Source organism: Nyctibius grandis, chromosome 5 (genome assembly GCF_013368605.1).
Source record: "Nyctibius grandis isolate bNycGra1 chromosome 5, bNycGra1.pri, whole genome shotgun sequence".
Lineage (NCBI taxonomy): Eukaryota > Metazoa > Chordata > Aves > Nyctibiiformes > Nyctibiidae > Nyctibius > Nyctibius grandis.
Window position 1 is genome coordinate 43479427 of NC_090662.1, and position 21572 is coordinate 43500998.

The 21572-nt window shown below is 40.1% G+C and overlaps 1 protein-coding gene across 1 annotated transcript; it reads left to right on the top strand.

Annotated features, from left to right (window-relative positions):
* The first annotated feature begins 7309 nt into the window (after nt 1-7309).
* Nucleotides 7310-20810, top strand: RAB21 (RAB21, member RAS oncogene family). Its single transcript, XM_068401148.1, has 7 exons — nt 7310-7698; nt 14871-14930; nt 15114-15221; nt 16754-16817; nt 17650-17704; nt 18141-18229; nt 19114-20810. Exons 1-7 carry the CDS (start codon nt 7552-7554, stop codon nt 19251-19253), a joined length of 663 nt encoding a protein of 220 aa, XP_068257249.1. The 5' UTR covers nt 7310-7551; the 3' UTR covers nt 19254-20810.
* The last annotated feature ends 762 nt before the right edge of the window (nt 20811-21572 follow it).

Consider the following 21572-nt stretch of genomic DNA (forward strand, 5'->3'; position numbering starts at 1 on the left):
GCAATTGCCCTTGATGAACTATACTTTTTTTCCTGTTGTGTCCATGTGACTCTCTTGAAACTGGTTTACTTAGTGTAACTAAAAGAAGAACTGGCTTTAAATTAGAAATTTCTAAGGGAAGAAATGATGAGGGAAAAGATGGATTATTCTATTTTATTTGTTCAGTCAGTTGAAATAGAAGCCTTTCTTTAAGAGTTTATATGATAATCCTGGCGTCCAGTCACTTGCCCTTCATACAATATTTTAAAATGCAGGACTGAAAAGGAGTGATAATTGAGCATGTAATTGTTGTTGTTTATTTGTTTACTTGCTCATTGCCAGTGTCTGTACTGCAAAGCACTTTAAGGAACACTTTGCAAAGGAAAGAATCTATAAAATTAATGTATTTTAAGAGTGCAGCAATAAATTTTATATCAATGGTAAGGATTTAATTGTATTATTAAAAATAACTTCTCTGTTTTTTCCCTTGTTTTGAAGGCTGCTTTGGGATAAACTGTTTCAATTTAAACTATACAATGTAGTCCTAGGGTTGCTCCACTTATTCCCATGAAGTATATGTTTAGAATGCAAGTTTTCCTCCAAATTTTAGAAGTCTTAAATGAATGCACTATATTTTAGTAAGATGTGATTCTCATTTGGGCCATTAATAATTCTGCCTTAATTTCAGCAATAAATATGATGACTACGATATTGAAAAAAATAAACTAAATTATTTTAAAATTATTATTAAGTTTCACAGCCCGCAGAGATGGTCAGTCTCCTGTGAACTGGGCCTGGTGACTGCCTGAAATACAGTCTGTATCTGGCCAAAGTCACACCATCAGGCTCCCCGTCAACCCTCATGCAAAGCTGCCAGAAGATGAGGAATCATTTGCTTCATTTCGTAGTTTGTCTTGGTTTCAAAACTCGTGTTTCATTTTGAATCTGAATTTGTCTGGCTTTGGATTCCTGCCGTTAGTTCTTTCCTTGTGCCTGTCCCTGCTACAGCATTGATGAGCTGACCAAAGCGAGCCCTTTCCTGCTCTCTGCCTTATTTTTCAACTACGTGCCAAATTCCAACATCAGTTTTATCAATGCTATACACTGAGATAAAATCATCTCTTTGTTAATTCCTTATTTCATATCCAGGAATTACTCAGCCCTTTCGCTGCAGTCATATACTGAGATACTTGTTAGGTTTCGACTCTCACTTTCTTTACATTGCCTAAGTTTTCACTTTTGTGTCCTTTACAATGTTCCTACTTTTCAGGAGAGTTTTTCATACAGTTCTTGCTGGCTGCCTTATTCTTATCACTGTTTATTGCACTGACAGTGCCACATCACTTCAAGTTTGATCAGCACTGATTCTATATTTACCTTCCAGGCCATTTAGGAAACTCAAGGAGCCCCAAAGGAAAGATCAGTTTTCAAAGACAATTGTCTCACTGACAGCTACTTTCAACCACTCATCCAGTTCTTGACGCTCTGAATCTGCACATTATTGCATTATAATGTATTTTTTTTCTGATCATTAACATATGGTACTAAGTCAAGCATCTTAAAAAATTAGTACAACTATGACATTATCTTCTTAACAGCCAAGCCTGTAATCTCATCTCAGAGATGAGACTTATTTTTCCATTAGACTTGGTTGACTGGCACACATAATATTCGAATGCTTCATTTAATTGTTAGCCATTCTTTTGTGTCATTGCTTTTCTTCTTGTCACCATCTGCTCCTCCCCGCAGCTGAAGGTATGAATGCCACAGTGAGCATGGGTGAGTCAAGGTCCGTGCGTGTGCAGAAGGCTGTACAAGCCTGTGTGCAATAGGCAATTATCGTTACCAAAGAGTCGGTCTGTGAAGTGGCTGGTTGCTGTCATACAGATGATGATTTGGATGAAGATGCATAGTTGATTAAGTAAGCTTTCCATGATCCAAAGCAGACTGGTTTTGCTCAGAGCAGCTCATTCCTTTCCTCACCCATGCAATTACCACCACTTAACTGCAGGTCAGTAGCACTGAAAAAAGTGGGCTTCAGGATGTCCCTGAGGAACTCTGTTAGCACCCACACTTCCTTTCCATGTTCTCGTTCCCATTAGAGGACCTCTTGGAGAATTTAGAGGCTGATCAGCCAGTAAGTACAAAACATTTATTTTTTATTATTGCTGTGACTGAGCTGCAGTCAGTGCACTGCAAGATCTCACAGGGGATCAGCTTGCACATCACTCAGAGCAGGGTCTGAGGGAACCTATGGTGCCACTGACTTCCCCATCTTCTGCTGCATGATGCAGCAGCAAGTTACTCTGGTGGAAAATTTCATCCTTTATACATCCCATGAAGTAAAACCAGACCTGCCAGTAGCTGCACTGGCCTTTTGTATTTGAAAACATTGGCATGATTGCCTAAACAAGGCTTGCCAGGGACTGGTACTAGTCAGACAGTTTGTGATTGCATGGGTCCCATTTTCATTTTTTTTATTTTGACATAATCTTATTAGTTCTGCCCTCCTCAGGAATTTCCCAGCATGTCTGCCAGCATGTGTTTAAAATGAGCACTTCTGCTTTTTTAAATTTTTTTCATTCTTAACACTGTTCTAGCATATATCTAGTAAACAGACTTTTGAGGCAGGGAGGTGTTGGCTTTTCTACCCATGATATTTTAAAATATATTAACTTTACAAGCAGTGGGTTTACCCTCTACCATTTGACTGCCCTGCTCATATTCTGCCTGTCATTAGCTTACATGACTACTAATTACTTTCTACTTCCCCTGTCTTCTCTCTCTTTTTTTAAATTTAATTTCCGCTCCTGCTCATCCAGGTAGGGCATTTACTGAACAGAGTATTTAGAGCCTGAACAGAGCCTTTGCTCCTGCAAGTGAAAACACCAAGAGCAGGGGGTGAACGAATGGTGAAGCAGCATGCTTCACCATATAATCACCTTTTCTTTACAAGAGTAACCAAATAATGATCTTTTTCTTTACAAGAAAAAATAACAGTTGTCCCTTGTAGAGGGTTTCTGGAGGAGAATGGTCATGTAATGGGCCAGAAGTATGAGAGTATGGAGTGAGGGCCTAGCTGCGTGACAAGAGTCATGTAGTTAGTGTCAACAAGCTGACCGTGGAGAGAAGAGATGAGGAAAAACAGCAGCTGAGCAAACAAGAATTGAGGGAGTAGCCAAGGGGAGCCGAACACGGAGGAGAAGAAACAAGAACTGATGGAGCCAATTAAGAAAGGACCAGTGGCAGAGCAGTGACCAATCAACACATCAAAGAAGAGTATGCTTGAAGTGTGGACAGTAATATTAACCAATAGCAATGCACATGCTTACAGCCAGGGAAAGTACAAATGTATAAAAGGGACAGCTTATGTTTAATAAACGTCTTCACTTTGATTCACATTGGATTGTGTGGAGTCCAGTTTCTTCTCCTCAGTCCCTCACTGTTTCTTAGCTAGAAATCAGATTCTATGTTTTACTTGTTTCTACGAATTAGAAACAAATTTCATGCTGCACAAAGCCTCCAAGCACATTACTGAACCTGTCAGTACATCCCTATGGGTACATGGAGTCTCTCAGCAGTGAGTGAGTGGGTAAAACATGTTCAGAGAAGTCCCTCTGGGTCAAGGTTCTTTCTGAATTATTTGTTCTTTTCTTCTCATGTTCATATGCTTTGCTCTTCAACTTTATTCTTCATCTTCAGAACCTGAATAGTCATCTTTCTTTTTGGAGCAGGCCGCACCTTTTAACTACGTTGACATTTCTTAACATGTGCTTACTGCATTATTATGATTTAAGGAACCCGAAATATTGATCTCACCCTAGATAAATTGTATTTTTGATGGATAGGTTGATGTTACTTGTGATTGCCACTTGGTAGAACAGGGTTTATTGTCTCTTTGTCTAGATTGGATATTTCTACCTGTAATGTTAAAAGCACAAACGAACACATTTCATTCTGAGCATCTCTCTCTCCCGTCAGTACTGAGACTACATTACTAACTTCATTTTAAGTGTTCTTCTTGTTGTTGTTTTTCCCTGCTCTGATTTCATGTTTTTATGGACATCTATAGAGTTTCAAGGAGCCATTTGATCTTACAAAACTGTACATTATTTGGCTGAGACTTCATACTTTCTTTTCCAAGTAAATCTGATAAAATCAGAGCTTTACTGCAACTATGACAAATTATGCTCAGAAATATTCTCCAAGGGAAAAAATGCAAATATAAGACTGACATTATCTGCAGAACAACTGCCACCTTTATAATTTACAGGAAACTCATAATTATCCCAGAAATCAGCTGCGTGTTGTCAATGGCATGGGAGGTGTTCATGTTGTAGGTTTGACCAACTAGAGTATCTCCTCTGTACAGCTACTACATGCACTTAAGCTTACACTGGAATTAAGGCATCTAATATTTTTAACAAGGAGATCTAATAATGCAAGCCGAAAGCAGCACATGATTTTCACTTTCAGAGATGACACTGCCTGTGAAGCAAAAGGCTTGAGTAAAGTCTTACCAAGAATGCTAAAAGGTAATAGCAATGGATACAGTGGTGTTTGGGATTACAATTTGTTTTGGTATAATAACATACATGTATTGTAGTTTCTTTGTGAAACAGAAAATATGTCTCAAAAGGCATTTTTCACGCAGATTCAATCAGTCAAAACAGAAGGTCTGTAAAAGTATTTTTAGGAGGATATATAAAAAGGGGAAGCACACCAAGGTAAATGAAGAAGAGGCATTCTCTTCCCAAATATGCTGAAATAAACACTTCCCAAATTAAATCAACACTATTAAAATAACTTTATAACTATCACAGATAGTGATAGATAAAACCTGCAGATTTTAATAAGTCATGCATATCAGATTACTGTGAAATGTGACACTTTAGGTAGCTCTGACAGAATTTTTTGTTCTCAGCCAGATCAGCCTTTTAATTTCATTTAGCACTGGTGGCTGAACTTTTGGAAGGTACAGGACTTCTCATACAAGAAAATCAGTAATCACGGGCTCCAGACGAGAGAGAGGAAACCAGAAATGATGGAATACCGTAGTTATTCACAGCAGCCTACTGTCAGTGGGAAGATGCATCTTCTGACTCTGCACCACAGCAGAGGATTCTTGGAGAAATACAATCTGCCAGAATTGAGCTTGAGTTGGTGTCTTAAGCTTTGCTGTGCCCTCTGTTAGAAAAACAACGCTCACAGTTACGCTTTCAGGCGCATTCAGCACATGGACTTCATACAGTGTGTCTCTCCTGTAGACCTTTTCAAAGTTCAGCTCTCTTTCTCACTGGAAGATACCCTACATTGCCATCACACTGTTCAGTATAATAATATACTTGACATAAGACTGATGAAAAAATCACCCATGCAGAAAGTACCCCTTTAACCAGTCAGATGTAACTGATATATGGATCATTTCTATTCAAACGAGAACTGAAAAGCACAAATCAGGTGTATTCTTCAGTATAATCCTGTGCATTTATAAACAATGTACATAGAACCTGCTTTTGTTGAAAGCAGTAAAAAGCTACAAGAACAGGAAGGATTTTTGCTAAGTTTTCAAGACAGCCTTCCACACAGCCCTGTGGCTCAGCAGATGCATTTGCTACCACTTACCCAGGAAAGCCTCAACCTGCTGGGCCCTGCAAGCAGCTTGTGCTCATGAGCATTGATTTCCATTGTCTCTGGCAATCTTAATCCAAACCCCATTTTACCTCCTCCTTCTATTCAGCCTGAAACAAGAATAACTAACATCCCAGTCAGTTTTACTGCCTGTACACAGCAGGCATGATTGACAGAAGCCAGAATCGCTTTCCAGCAAAACAGTATTTTTATAGTAACTTGCTGAAGCTACTTATGTGCTAATAAAATTGGGAATTTATTTAAAGAAAAGATACTCCTGAAGATTGTGTCTGCATCGATTTTTTAGCTTGTCCCATTTCTTTTATTTACACCTGGATAAAATACAAGGGTTTACTTACATCTGGATAAAATAAAAACAATCCATTTGGTACGTGAATGTAATGCTGTTCAGTAATGAGGCTTCTGGCTTCAGGAAATTTCATCTTTGCTCTCCTGGATGCATTCTCTGTTCCTTCCTCTATTCTTTCTCACACAACAGAGCATTAATACTGTCTGACAAAGGAAATTGCACTATGATGCCTTTTCATAAGCATTATTTTTCTTACCACTAAATGATCACTAGAGAGAAGTTACGCTGCAGTAGTTTGGAATCGTTTGTGAGGATTGCTTTTAGTTAATGATACCCAGTGTTGCAAGGCAGTTATCTAGTTCTCGAGTATATGAAACACTACCAGACCCCTACAACCAAGGAACTCAAAAGAAGAACATTTTCCTTGTGCCTTTTTCATTGCCTGCTCTCACATCTCTGTTTTAAAGCATTTTATTATGAACCGGTTTTTTTGCAAACATTTAGATACTCGTACATAACTCAGTTCACGTGGACAGGGCCGCTGAAGCTGGAACAAAACCTGCGCTTGCGTTGTTCGTCATCTGTCAGAGGCTTTGGCCTCCTGCTCACGGGGAGATGCTTGGTAGATACATTTGCTGCATTTGAAAGCCCTAATATGACATTTTAAAGCAAATTCATATGCGCGTATAAACCCTGCACGGGTTCCTATCTCTACCGATGGTTCATTTCCAGATAGAGCAAAGCTGTTTGTCACGCTCGGGCCTGGAGCGCCGCCGCCTCAGGGCCCGCCCACCCCGCTCCCCTCAGGACGCGCTCCGGGGGCAGGCAGGTATTTTTAGAACCTGCGCGGGGACAGACCCGAGGAGAAGCCCCCTCACCCCCGCCACGGCGGACCTCTGCGAGCAGCTGCCTTCCCCTGAGCCGCCGCTCCGTCTGCCCTTTACGGGCAATGGAAAAATCCAGCCGCTGCCGGGAGGTGGTTCGCCCGCCCCGCCCCCGGCCGCGCAGGCCGGCCTGCCCCTGCGGGGGTAGAAGGCCCCCCCCCCCGCAGGGCCGGGCCCGGGCTGCCGGCGCCCGCAGAGCCGCCCGCGGCGCCGCTAGCAGGCACGTCGGCAGGCACGTACACTTACTCACACCGCTGCGCCCACTCACGCAGCAGCGGAGCGAACCGAACCCAGCCCTTCCCGCCGGGCCTGGGATAGCGCCCTGAGGAGGAGTGCCTCCGCCGCTCGCCCCGGCCCCGGCCCCGGCCGCCAGACCCCGCCCTTCGCCTCTCCCCGCCCCCTCCCGTATGCGGCTGTTGGGCGGGGCCTCTCGCCGCCGTCGCGTCCACCCCTCCCATTGGCGGCGGAGGGTGCGCGTGACCGAGCGGTGCGTGACGTAGGAGGAAGAAGACGCCATTAGGGGGAACGTTGTGGCTGTTGGTGTCCGTGGTGGCTCTCGGCGTCCCTCCCCTCGCTCCCATCCGCCGCGCTCTCGGCGGCACCTTCCTGCCTGCTCCCCCTCCCGCCCCGCGAGTCCCCGTCCGGCTGGGCGGCGGCGAGGCTGGTGGCGGCGGCGCCCCGCGGCCGCGGTGCGGACCGTTGATGTGAGGCGGCGGCGGCCGGGCTCGGCACGGCGGCGGGGCGCGGATGGCGGCGGGGGCCGGCGCGGCGGCCGGGGGCCGCAGCTTCTCCTTCAAGGTGGTGCTGCTCGGGGAGGGCTGCGTGGGGAAAACCTCCTTGGTGCTGCGCTACTGCGAGAACAAGTTCAACGACAAGCACATCACCACCCTGCAGGTGCGGGCCGGGCCGGGGGCGGGCGGGGAGCTCCTGCCTGGAGCTCCCGGGCCAGGGCGAGGTGGGAGGGGGTCCGCTGCTGCTCTCCCCTTCCCTTGCGCTCCTCCTAGGATTGCTGGCCGGTGCCAGCCCGCCCCTGGTCGCCCTGTGGCGCTTCTCGACCGGCCCCTTCCGCCATGGTGCTCGTGGGGTGTTGCTGCGTAACCCCGCGCTGGGCTTTCGGTGCGAGCCGTCTTGTTTACCGCGTAACGGTGGCCGGAGTGACCGCTGCCGCTCTTTAAATGGTGGCTGTCCCCTGCAGGGTTTGCTGGAAGCTAATTTTCTGGTTCTTTTTATACCTCAGACCTTTAGTACGTAAAGGCCTCATTTCTATTCTTAATGCTGTTTGTTTTTTGCAGTGATGTCTTCATTTGTACCTTGGGAAGCATGATTTGAAAGTAATGTTGTTATTGTGTTCACTGGTACTGGACTGATGACTAAGTGTTTCCTATGTACTGCGTTTTTGTTAATTATAGTCTTCCTCATGTTTTTAAATCCTAACACTTGAACTACATAAATACTGCTGTTTAAAGAGAACAGCTTGTACGAAATGGTTTATGAGATTAAGGCTTATGATTTAATAACAGAAAAGATTCTTAAGGCTTACTTGCTTGTCACGTTATCTCCCTGAATTTTGGCCTGATTCTCGGTAGTACTATCTGCTGATTTACAAAGAACTAAAAAGTGATGTTCCACTTATGAAATGTGACAGGGTGTCTGCTTGAAAGTAGTGGTTTTTTCGTGGCATATATGCCATGGTACAAAATAAACGCTTATATTGTACACGGTCTCAGAAAACATGTTTTAAACTTTGTGGGTTGTATGTTAAGTCTTTTGGGATATCTCTGCAATTAATCATCTTCACCTCCTAACAAGTATGTGAGCTCTCATACCGACCAGCACTCTTGTTGGAGCAGCAAAACTTCAAAGCGCGTGGTGCCCCGTAGCCCAGCAGATGTACTGGGAGTTACTGAGCAGAGGTTGCACCCTGCTGCGTTACAGTATGGGCATCTGAAAGTGCCGAGAACCGGTGACAAATAAGATGAAGGTGGCTGTAAATGATCCTGGCATGTAAATGGTACCATATATGCCATGGTACAAAATAAACGCTTATATTGTACACGGTCTCAGAAAACATGTTTTAAACTTTGTGGGTTGTATGTTAAGTCTTTTGGGATATCTCTGCTTGCTTAACTTTTTTATTGGCAGTTACACCAGTTGCATAGCATCTTTCTTAGCAGTTGTGAGCATATTTATGACAGTGTGGTTTTTAGCACTGTAATGTATACTGCTCTTAATACACTCTTTTTTTTTTCTGTAAATAAAGAAACAAATCCTGCCACCACGTGGGCCACTAGTGGATTTTGAACTACTTTTGAGGTTCTGTGGAGTACAGGATAAAGAGTAGGTGATGCCAAAAGAGAGCCTTAGGGTAGTTGTGCGCTATTCCTGTGCCTTTAGGGGAGAATTCTTGTGGGTTGGCTACCTTGAAAGTATTTAATAGTGAAACTTTCCCTTAAAACCAAAGAAACGTTAAGAGATTCACTAGAAAAAATACACTACACTGAGTATTTCATAAAAGATACCGTTGCTCCATTTTTTGCTATAAAGAACATGTTTTAAACTTTGTTACCCTATGTTCATACTCTGCTGTTGGATAATCTATTGGTAGGTTTACTAGGCATGGTGTGGTATTTATGGCAAGCTGATTGTAGCTCTGATTGCCATAGAGGTAATTGATACTTGCCACACTACAGAAATGGTAGCTTGTAGCTGTCAAAGCTGCAGTTGTAATTTTCACCTGAAGTGTAGCACGGAGCAAACAATCATTTAAAGTGCATTGAAATGATCATGTATAGCTGGATTCTGATATCCCACGTAGAAAGAGTAGAGCCTGAGTAGTTTGTCATGTGATGTAGCTTGGTGGTTTTTTTGTTGATCATGTTCTTTAAATCTGTAGTGGAAAACTGAAAATTAGAAGCAAAAAGTGAGTTGGAATACAGACTCGAGTCACAGATGTCAGAAAATGGACCTTTAAATGGCTCCAAAATGTCGACAGTAAAATGTCTCTAGGTACTATGGCTTGAGAGCTTTCAGTTTTGACTGTCTGGAGGGGGAGTTTGTGCTTGTAGAAGAGTGAAAGCACATGCTCATACTTGATACTGAGATTTTGTTTCTCTACTGTGACTGGGTTTCTGTTTGCTTTCTGTTATCTTTTAATTGGCTGCACTGTGTTTCTCAACCCATTTGCTTTTCTGTTCTGAGCCTCCCTTGCCACATGTACATCTGATTGATTTAAAATATGTAAGTTGCTGTTGGTTCTTACTGTACATCATGTGCACTTGTGAATTACTATCTTGATTATTGTTGTTTTCCTACATCTTACAGTTCTAGAAGAAAGTTTTAGTAAGTTCTTCCACTAGCAAATTAAAACGTCCCTTAAAAAATAAGATAAGGAGAAACTAGAATATCTGATTAAGCAATGAAGTGATGTTTTTGCAAAACATCTTCATTTTTTATTTAAGATTAAAGGCTTAATCTGATAAGGTAGCTTTGTTTCATGGCATCAGTTCAAAGTATTGTAGCAAATTACTTTTGTTCCAATAAAGCCAAAATTAGATAAATATTTAGCTCCTGATTCAGCAAAGGAACCCCAGTGATGAATCACTGGATACTGAGAGGAGAGGGTCTCCATCCACAGTAATCTCCGACTTAGAAAAAAAGTACTGTGTAGTGCTTTATTCCAGTATGATTACAACAAAAAGGGTGGTGAGACTGTAGCCTTCTGGAAACTTTATTCAATGGTGTTGGCTGCTGCTTCCTGGAGTGTGAGCCCAATGATGGGGGAGAGCACAGGAAATCTTTAAATTCATCAGTGTGAATCTTTTATCTAATGTATATCTATGCTTTCCTATCTGAATTCTAACACTTAAGTATTATTCTATTGTGAAGTTAACCTGTGTGCACCCAAATAGGAGAATTTCTTTTTGTGCTAGCAACAGAAGTTTTTAGTGAAAGGAAGCTGTTTCTCTCCTCTTCCCTACCTGCGCTCCCCCCCCCCCCTCCCCCGCCCCCCCATTCCCTAAATGCTAGCTAGAGGGAAATGGTGAACTGGAACTTCCTTACATTGAGGTTAGGAGGCTGCTGGGATGTGTTGCTGTAGTTATGTTAGCTTAAAGTCATGTACTTAAGATACTGATGACCTGCAAATTGAAATTAAGGTAGGTACTGATTCACATAGGAAAACATTTACATAGAATAATGTGACAAAGTTGATGCAGGAAAGGTAGGGTTTTTTGCAAGCAGTTAATACAGTCCATAACCTGTTGTCAGACCTGGTGGGACAGTTAGAATTAGTCCTCATTGATTGAAATATTGAGGTCAGTGCTCTTGTCTTGATAAAATGATTGTAAGCTATATGTTGCTATTAAGTGAACTGTGCTGGAATTACCCCAATAATAAACCTACTGTCAAACATTTTTTTTTTTTAATTTGGGTAGGTACTTTGTTAGTTGATTACTCAAGATAAATACAACTTTTGTGTACAAATCTCCCAAATGTGTGGAGGACTGCAAAATATCCAACCCAAGAGACCTGCTGATGCAGTGCTAATCATACTATACAGATCCTGATTGTTTTGCTGGACTTGTGTAACCTGGAAAGGCTGTCTTTGCTGTCTGAGATAGCGGGGGCGGGGGCAGGAAAAACAGGCAGTGCAAGGAGGTTCTGTGCTATATGCAGTGTTCGTATGCCTGGCTTGCCTCTGTTGAAGCAGTCAAGGGGCAGGTGACATACACCTGCTTTTATGCAGTGACTTTCTAGAGAATCTTTTCTAGCTGGGTCTTCCTTGCATTCTACTCGGACTCCTTTCTCAGCTCCTAGCAGGGTCTGACAGGCACGTGAAACTGAGCTCTTAGAAGAAAGAATTAAAAGAAATAGAATATTTTCTACAGGCACATGTAAGAGCTAAAATTCCATTCTCTAATTGCATTATCCTTTTCTTCTAAGTGTATAAGTATTCTTCAGACCAGTCGTAAGACACTAGAGTCAAAATACCAAAATTAGTAGCTTGCTTCAAAGAGCTGTTTGGGATTACTTATCTTTGAATTAACTGCGGTCCTGTATATTTGTGGGTTTTTGAAAGTCCTAGCAAAAATGAATTGTCGTAGTAATGAAAATAATATGGAAAGGAGTGACTGATTGTAAGATGAGTCACAACTCAGGCTTCAATCTGTAGTACTCAATTTGGTAAATTCTTGGGAGATTGGAAAAAATGTTGAATCCTCTTCAATGTGTAATTACCTAACGCTGTCTAGACTGTACTGATTTCAAAGGCTTTCACGCTCTTGGCAGCTGACTTTTTTCCTAAACTAGGCTCCTAAACTATCTCAAAACAGTAGTTAAGGTTCTTCCTTCCATGTTGGATTCCCCTCAAATTTCTAAAAACTGCATAGTCCTGCTGTTTACCTGATTCTTTTTTTTTGCTCTCTAACCTCAAAATGAGTGAGGAGTAGTAACCTTGCTTTTCCATGAGACAAATGGAACTTGAAGTGGGGTGGGTGTATGTGTGTGTTCATCAAATTTTAATTCAGAGAGCAAGTACAATAGCCCACTGCTGAATACCCTTGCCAGTCTCCTGTGATTATTTTTTCTTTCTAGGAGATACTAGAAAGGATTACTTGAATGTATCGGTCTTCTAATACTTGGGTATATAGGAATGGAAATACTCTACTCTTAGTGCTAAAAGACAGTATTGCTATTGGAAGCTGTAGTGACCTGAAGGACTGGTGATACTTAAGCAAAGCCTATCTATGGCGATAAGCCTACTTTAACATTTGCTCTGTCAGATAGTAAAGGTATCTGTGCTATTAGTTGGGCCAATGTCTAAAGCCATCATGATATAACTTCATGGATACTGAATTCTGTGGTGTTTTTTTTAACTATAAATCCTGTTTCTGTGAAGGATTTTTCTGCCTTTTGGTCCAGAGATGTAATTCTCACACACTTATGTGAAATTCATATCAACTGGACAGATTTGATTGTCAGTGTTGTGACAAAAGCTAACAGTGCTCAGAAGAGCTTTTCCTTTGAGATTTACAATAGAATGTCAAGTACTGTAGTGCAGCAGGTGAATAAAATATGGTCAGGTAAGCTCGATTCATTGTGCCTAACCATACCTTCTCTTAATATGGCCCAAGTGTTGGTGAATTATAACTTCTGAAGTCACCTCTATGCTTTTGGCTTTTAAACTCCGGTGTAGTAGGACAAATTATGATATGAAGACTAGACACTGATCGGATAATCCTTAGGGACAGTGAGCTGAAAGCCATAAACTACTTTCTGGAGAGTTTTTGATTAAAGAATTAGTTTTCCTGATATTTAAGGTTTGCTACTCTGCTGTTAAGCTGTTGGTTACAAGTTGGCTAGAGTGTTAAATAGTTTTAACATGCTGTCTGGAACTTTTTCTGAAGTTGACTTGTGCCACCTCACTGTAGACTGAAGAGGTAGCATTAATGCTTTAGTTATGTTGAATACAATGGTCACAATGATTAGTTCTTTGCTATCTGCTCTTGGAAGGTTTCTGGGTGTTTTTCTTTCCTCTAGTCTCTCTTATTTCTGTTCTGTGTATCTATTTATTTGTGGAAAGCTTTGGGGGAAGGTATAATTTACTTCAGAAAAGAAGAAAAGTTTCTTGAATCTTCTCATCTTAGGTCATACAGATGCCAGAGTTGATGTTACGGAGGTAGCTGAAGAGCAGGAGCTGCTCTGGCAGCTGAGTGTTGGATAACTTTAACTGTAATACAGGCAGCACTCCAGAGAGGCACTTTCACAGCAGTTTAGGCTGGTGTAAATTGAACTACCATGGTCTGGTAGTAGTTAAGCAGCAGCCTGATTAAAGCAGCTGATCTGGCCCATGACACTTTCCCCGTACACGTGAACTTCTAGTTAGTTCAAGGCCTGGTCAGTGCTCATACAGAGAGCTCATGTTGAGCTGCTACAGTCCAGCCTAAAATGATCTTGAACTAATGTATCATAAGATACCACTGAGTGCTTGTTCGTATCCAAATGCAAGTTGAGGTGAAGCTAAAAGGAAAATTGAGCATAATTAAGGCAAAAGACAAAACTTGACCCTTGGCAACTGAATTGTCTGATGTTAACCTCTTACTGCTAGTCTTCAGAAAGGGAGGAGCAGGTTCCTCTTGTGTCAACTCCTTCAGACCCAGTTCTAGCCTATTAAACTTATATTAAATTATGCCCCTTTTTAGCCACCGAAGGGTAACAGAGGTGGTGTTTGAAAATGTAGATCATGCAGGCTTGGAGAATAACAGACATGCTTTTGAGTTACTGAAATTAGACTAACCTTGCAATATGCTCTGGTCCTGTAAAACATTTTCAGAAGATAAGGTAGTACAATTCTTAGATCAGCTTCTCTGCATATTCTGAGGCTTTTCTTATCCTGCCACTTGCTTTCCTTTTGTGTGTTAGCCGAGAAGCATATCACTGAGCTTTCAGGAGTAGTGTCTGGGGAAAAAAACAAACAAACAAAAACCAAACTACACCACTGCCCCGAAAAAGCCTCCAAAAACAGATGGAGAGAATTGTGGGCTCACCTGAAGAAAAAAAGGGAAAAGATACAGATAAGGAAACTCTCACAATACTAGCGTTCTGAGAGATTTAGCGATAAAGTCAAACTATTTTATTTTGTTCTAGTAGTTTACGAATAGGGACTACTTTGCCTAATTCCTGCAAATCAAAAATCCTGTTAAGCTGGTTCCTACCCAAACTGCATGTACTTTTGTGAAATGCTTTGAGTTCAGCTTAGGCTTATCAGTGTTGTGAATTCAGATTCTCCACACAACTCTCTTATCCTTCCCAAATTATTCAAAACAGCAGCAAAAAGATGTAACAGCAGTAAATGGTTAGCTTAAGCCAAATTTATTTAGAATAGACTCCTGGCAAACTGTAGTGAAATGACTAACTGGCATAGTATTGACTCAGCCTTCTGGCTTAAAGAGTATTTTGATCCATAAATCTGTCTTTTATTGATTCAGATGTTTTTATTAGTAAATTAATCTGAAGTCAAGCGAGACATTTGTGTGTAAAACTTAACTCTAATCTGTTTTGCTTTCCAGGCATCTTTTCTTACAAAGAAGCTAAATATTGGTGGCAAAAGAGTAAACCTTGCAATATGGGTATGTTTACTTTCCTATTTTCCTTCTGCTAGCTAAAGAGAGTATTTTCCTGAAAAATTACTTAGGTTTACTAGAACTCAAATGCTAGGCAATACTTAATAAAGTAAAATTTCAAAGTATTTGGAGTTTCATGAAGTATTGTTTGCTTTGTCTTAAATGCTAACAAGCGTATTTTAAATGCAGGATACAGCTGGTCAAGAAAGATTTCATGCACTGGGGCCGATCTACTACAGGGATTCTAATGGTGCTATTCTAGTATATGATATAACAGATGAAGACTCTTTTCAAAAGGTACCAGACAGATTTTTACCTCTGTGTGAGAAGTAAACCGATTGAAAGATAATCTGTGATATGAGTATGTAAATAAGAATCTTCTGTTTTCAGCAATAGCAGTACATATTACATCTGCAAATTTAGACCATATAATGGAAGTATATGTCTTATTAGTATTCTTTTGAAGGCTGACTTTTTCAGCTTACTGAAGTTCTAGCAGGGTTATTCAAAGAACACCAGAGAATTAGATGTATGAGTTACCTGTGACAGGCTATAAACATAAACCAGTACTGTTGTGATAGTATGCAATACTGATCTCTACTGTATAAAACAAATCACTAAAAGATATTAAGTGACATGACCTTTTACAGATCTGAGAACTCTGAAATTGTAATACATGATAGTGGAAACATTACTTTCTCAGTGATAATAGATACTTGGGCTTCAAATCCTCATCAAAACCTGATGAGGATTATTTTACAGCAGTATTAGTTGATCAGTCTGGGCAGGTGAGTTTTTTCCAACCCTGTGTCAAATTGGTGCTATTGCTCTATAGGATGTTCCAGCTGAAAACTGGTGACACTCTTTGTCTCCAACTAGCTTATGGCAAAACCAGTAGGACTTCTGTGTAAAGGTGTAAGAAATAGTGGTTGTATGGGCAAGGCTTGGGTTAGCAGTGATAGAAATAGTAAAAGGGTGTAGTTCCACAGCAGCTTAAGTAATTTAATAGTATGATGTAGGACAAGTAAAGCATTTGTGCTAGCCGTTAAACTCTTGCCCCTCATCTGCAGAATTGTGATGACTTGTGAGTACAACTTCAACTTGTGCCTTTTCATGCTAAGCCCTACTTAGTAAAATTCTGTGATATCAAAATACTTAAATTCTCAGGAAAAAAAAAAAGGGAAGGTTAATTTGTAGACGTTATTTCATAACTACCTTTGTATCATGTATCCTAACTATTTTTAGGTTCTTGAAGTGATTGCCTCTCTTCATGACTTAAATTCCCTTAAAATAGCAGTCCCTAAGTCAATGCAGGGATTATACAACTTCAAAGCATGACAACAGAATTGATAACAGATACCTTACCATCAGCTGACTCGACACCATTGTCCCATCTGTTGTCTCAGGAAACAAACATCTGTTATAACCTAACCTGAACAATCCAGTTCAGGTACCTCTACCTTGAAAGTACCATTTGTGATCTGTCAGTAAGTCCCTGTTGATAAAAGATCTCATGCCTGACCTAAAGTGGCCAATGCAGTGAACTTGTTCTTTGGAGTGGGGCTAACACGAGTGTGGTAAGTTAGATAAAATGGTTCAATTACTCCAGAAATATAAGTAATTTGCCCTTAATTTCAACTGCGAACTAAAACCTGCTGAACAAGAGCCATGCGTAGCTATCTAAAGAATATTTTGTCCATCTGTGTTGCTCTAAACATGTTTGTTTCAAGTTTAGCATAAACAGTTAATGAAGGAAATGGGTCAGTTCTGCAATGCCTAGGGTAATAGTATATTGGGTGAAAATAAACATATGTCTGTTCTTTTTGCAGGTAAAAAACTGGGTTAAGGAATTAAGAAAAATGTTGGGAAATGAAATCTGTTTATGTATAGTAGGTAAGCCCTTTTTAACATATGATTCTAATCACTGAATGAGAAATGTTTCTTTTGACTAATAGCATCTTCCAAATGCTACTTTGACAGCTTGTACATGTGAAGGAGTTAAAGCTTATGTTAATTTGATATTTAAAATCCAGTTGGAGCTAGAAGTTTCAGTAGATCACATTGAGGAAAATAAGACTTAGTTTTGAAAAACAAGCTGTTTAATGACGCACCATGTTAGAAATGCATGGTACAGACACCTGCAGACTGTAGTTTAACAAAGAGAAACATAAACCTCAAATGTGTATTATCCTTCTTGCAAGTACTCAAACGTCACGTGTTTTACTGTTCTCAGCGGCATAGACTGGATGCTTATCTGTTTTTGTAATCAAGTGCTATGGGGGGTGGAATGAATCTTAGAGCTTGGATATTTCGATGGAAACAATGCAACAGAAGTACGAGGTTTAGATTTAAATCGGATCTAGTGATTAAAACACTTTCAGGAGGATAGATGTATGGATATTCTACAAAAACTACCTCTGCAGCACAGACAAGCTGCCTAATAAATTACAAAAGAAAAGCAGAAGGCAGAATCAGTGGCTTATATGGAGTTATTTAGCTATTGTGATCTCTCTACGGAAGTAGAACTTCATCTTCATTCTCTGTAAATGCTTGAGTGAAAGGGGTTTCTTAAATCATATTGTTGTGTTCCAATGAGATCTGTATAAGAGTTGATCTTTACTGGGACAGCTTGTAAGAAGGTGATGGTGTATAATGATTACATGACTGCTTTCTTTTGGGTAATTTTGGAGTACAAAGACTTGAAAGATTTACTTGTTTCCAACAGGTAACAAAATAGACTTGGAAAAAGAGAGACATGTTTCAGTGCAAGAAGCAGAAACGTAAGTCACACGAATTATTAATAGAAACAGTCATTGCAAAATTATGCTGGAGTAATAAACTTGTGATGCTGTTAACAACTGGCAGGCATAAACCAGCAGTGCCTAGCTGGCTGCTCTCTTAAGTGTTCTGTTAGTATCTGAGTCCTGGAATGTCCTTACTGACCAAAGTGTAACTTGAGAGTTGTACATGATTAAAGTCAACATTTGCAGTTTAAATGCATTTCTAGACATGAAAATTTCCTTATTTCATCTTGTGTTTTTTATGAGTCATGGCAGTTTTAACCACATAATTCCCTTTTTACATTAAATCAGCATGTGTACATTAACTCTGAGCTCAGAGTAAAACCTCTTGTGATCATCTTTTTGCTTCATGTAAAGTGGCTTAGAAAGATTGAGTCCTTCAGTACAATGAAGTTCTATATCTGCATTCCTACAGGTATGCTGAATCTGTTGGAGCAAAACATTATCATACTTCAGCTAAACAGAACAAAGGAATTGAAGAACTGTTTCTTGACCTTTGTAAAAGTAGGTATTATCTAGTTTGTTGGTAAAGAGCTCATTCACAAAAATGCTCGAGGCTTCAGAATGCTTGAAACCGTATGGAAAAGCCTTCATGTAAACTATTACTAAGAACTGACTTCATCTGAGTCTACTTGAAGCCACCAGTGTACTGTAACAGCTATGGAAGCTTGATGTATGGATGCTTACAATATTGCAAATTCATGCTGTATTTCAAAAATCACTTTGAAAGAGCAGTGGTGCTCCAACACTCAGCATGTGTAAATAGTAACTTCAAACTTCATGTGACTGGTCTTACTATTGCTTGCTTCAAACCCTATGTTTCAACCTCTTTCAAAAATCTCCTCAAATGATGTCAATTACAAATCATAAACTTGAAGTTGCAATGATGCAAATTGTACACAGCAGTCTAAGCAAATGGTAAAGATCATGGAATGTATGATAAAACATTGTGACACAGGGAAGTTGTCCTATTAATTTTGTTCTTATGATACAAGAATTTAAGCAAAACTTCACCTGCATGTCTAAGAGTAGGTTGGGTTTTTTTTGGTGGGGTGGTATATGTGTGGTGTGTGGGGTTTCTTGTTTGTTTTCTTTTTTAACAGAATGTTCTTGATATGTGTGGGTAAATCTAGCTTTTGAAGTCAGTAACTCCAGAACATCTGAGCACCCTTAGTAAACGGGAGCTGCTGGATTTTTGGTGCTTTAGGAAGATGACTTAAGTATGTTCTTGCAGCTATGCCATGTGATACCCGAGTACTTACTTCTGCATAATAAATAGGAGAACCAGTCTTGCTGAACTTTGTGCATGTAACTCAAATAGATTAAGATCTCAAAGTCTGGTGTAAAAATGCAGTGGAATGTCGTCTAATACTTTTCTTCCTTTACAGGAATGATAGAAACTGCTCAAGTGGATGAAAGAGCAAGAGGCAATGGTTCCAGTCAGTCAGGAACAGCAAGGCGAGGTGTACAGATCATTGATGATGAGCCACAAGTACAGAGCAGTGGAGGGTGCTGTTCTTCTGGATAACTATAAAACTGTGCATCACTGCCCTCTCAGTATGAAGACTGCCATATTCCAAGTCACGCATTCTCTACCAATGGAGTAATAGAATTAACAGTATTTAAAAATAATCACATGTAACACTGCAGAGACCTTAAGTGCTAAACTAGTGGCATCTGTGACCAGAGAATTGGCATTTTCTACAGTGGTTAACAAAGCAATTACCAATGGCCTTTTTACATATTTTTCTTTAATGAGGAATAATATGCATGTAGAAAAGACCTACTTAAAGGCTTCATTTATATTCTTTTAAATCAGATCATTATTTAATAACTTATATACATTGTTGTTGGAATGGTATACGTTTTTGCAGCTCTTTGTATTTTGTGGTAGATCGAATTGTATCACTTCTAAAATGCAAATTGATTTTTTTTTTTTTAAATTAGCAGATATCTGAAGTAATATTTTTGCAGGGCCTCCACAAGCCTATAACTGTCAACTACTTTGATATATTCTGTTTGTCCTGTATGCCAAGCTGGTAAAATACACTGTAAATTACATATTAAATATTTTATCTGCTTCTACAATTGCAGGTGCAGAAATATGTACATCGGTCTTGTCAGTGATTGTGAAGTGAATAAGTCAGTGAAAGATGCAAAGCTTTTCATGTGTATTGTTGAATTGCTCATTCTATTCCCCCTACCTGAAAATAGCTTTTTTTGGTACATTCCTAGCTACAGCATATTTTTTAAGACTTTTCTGGCAAGCAGCAGGATTTAGAGTACCCATTTAATGGGAAGGGAATGCTTCGTTAGACTGCTGTTTAACATTGAGGTGTTTGACTCCCAGCTAAAACAGTTGGTGCCTGCATATATCTTGCCTCTACAGTTACTTTGGCCTCTCTGAATAGCCCCAGAAAGTCAAAGCAACTCTAGCCCTCATCTATCTGGTAGCCAGTAAACCAGATGTGTGGGAAACTATTTACCTGCTTTAATACATTTGTGTCCCAAGACAGCATTATAAACTATTAATGAGCATAATTTTTTGCCCCTGTATTGCAGGGTTTGAGTGAACAAATGAATTGGCATTAACTAGAACTGCTTCTGATTTGAAGTGACTAAGTGTGGAAGGTATGAAACTTGCCAGATGTAACTGTAACTTTGGGGATGCTAGACAGAACTGAACTTGCTCCTGACTTGTTCTTTCTCTTGTAAAGCATTTTGAAGCCCACATAAGTTCTGGGAGGAGGGTTTTCAGAAACAAAGTGTATAAACTACTATCACAAATGAACACAGATGGTGGTAGCTGAAACTTTAAAATGTCTTGTGCTCTGGCTTTTTTTTTTTTACTTAAGTTGTCATGCTTGGAAAAACAGTAAAGGTGACGTCTATGACAAAATAGAATATTCCTTGGCCTTCCTTTTCTGAAGGGTAGAATTAGTATTGCATATGAATGCATTGAATGGCGTGGGTATGTTCTGATGCACAAAAGGACTAGTAGTAACTAGTCAGTCTGACGTGTAAGAGAAGTGTGCTGTCTTCAATCTGATATTTATTTTTTCTGAAATAATAGATGGCTTTGATACAGACTGGTCCTGGTGCATTTTTTCCCTTTCTTTCTGCCTAAACTGTGGTGTAGATACTTTCTCTTAAGCTTCCATTGCTGTGCTCTTCTGACATGGTTGTATGCATGATGGACAAATGTGATTTGTTCATGCTAGTGAAGATAAAAGTTTCTTGACTGCACAGATCTTTAACGTGAATCTAAAATTCATGATTATATGTGTGTATATGTAGCAACACCATTAAGTTAACATTCTCATTATCTAACTTAACAGTGAGCTTTGCCAAAATTGAAAACCAGGTCAGTTTATAAAACTGGTACCTTCAAATCCATATGTCCTGTAAGTAATAAGTATTGACATGAGGAGTGAAATTGGCCAAATTCTACATTGAAGACTGGAATCTCCTCATAATAGGAGTTCCGGATTTTTTTGATTCAAATTTCATTTTTTGCAGAGATGGGGGAAAAAAAACCCACCAAACAACCTAACCTCAACTAGACTTGATAAGCAGATGAGTCATGAGGGCTTACCTACACCAGAGCATATGTGTTCCCTCCAGAGTAGAGCTCTCTGCACTTCATTGAAGTGGACAGATGCAGTTCTGGTCTGGAAATGAATACTAGGTGTTTACTCAAGAGAATGTTAATGTTTGACTTCTTTGAAATAGAAGCAGTGTGTAGAATATATCTTTCTGCCTGCAGCTAAAGAGTTTTTCTTTAGCGTATTCTGTGGTAGGGGCATTCTGTGTGACTTCTGTCAATTACTAAACTAACAAAGACACG

What these genes read in the sequence shown, in the direction of transcription:
- RAB21 (XM_068401148.1), top strand. Translation starts at nt 7,552, where the DNA reads ATGGCGGCGGGGGCCGGCGCGGCGGCCGGGGGCCGCAGCTTCTCCTTC. An exon ending in AGCACATCACCACCCTGCAG is followed by an intron (nt 7,699 to 14,870) that starts GTGCGGGCCGGG and finishes TTTGCTTTCCAG; the next exon opens with GCATCTTTTCTTACAAAGAA. An exon ending in ATGAAGACTCTTTTCAAAAG is followed by an intron (nt 15,222 to 16,753) that starts GTACCAGACAGA and finishes TTCTTTTTGCAG; the next exon opens with GTAAAAAACTGGGTTAAGGA.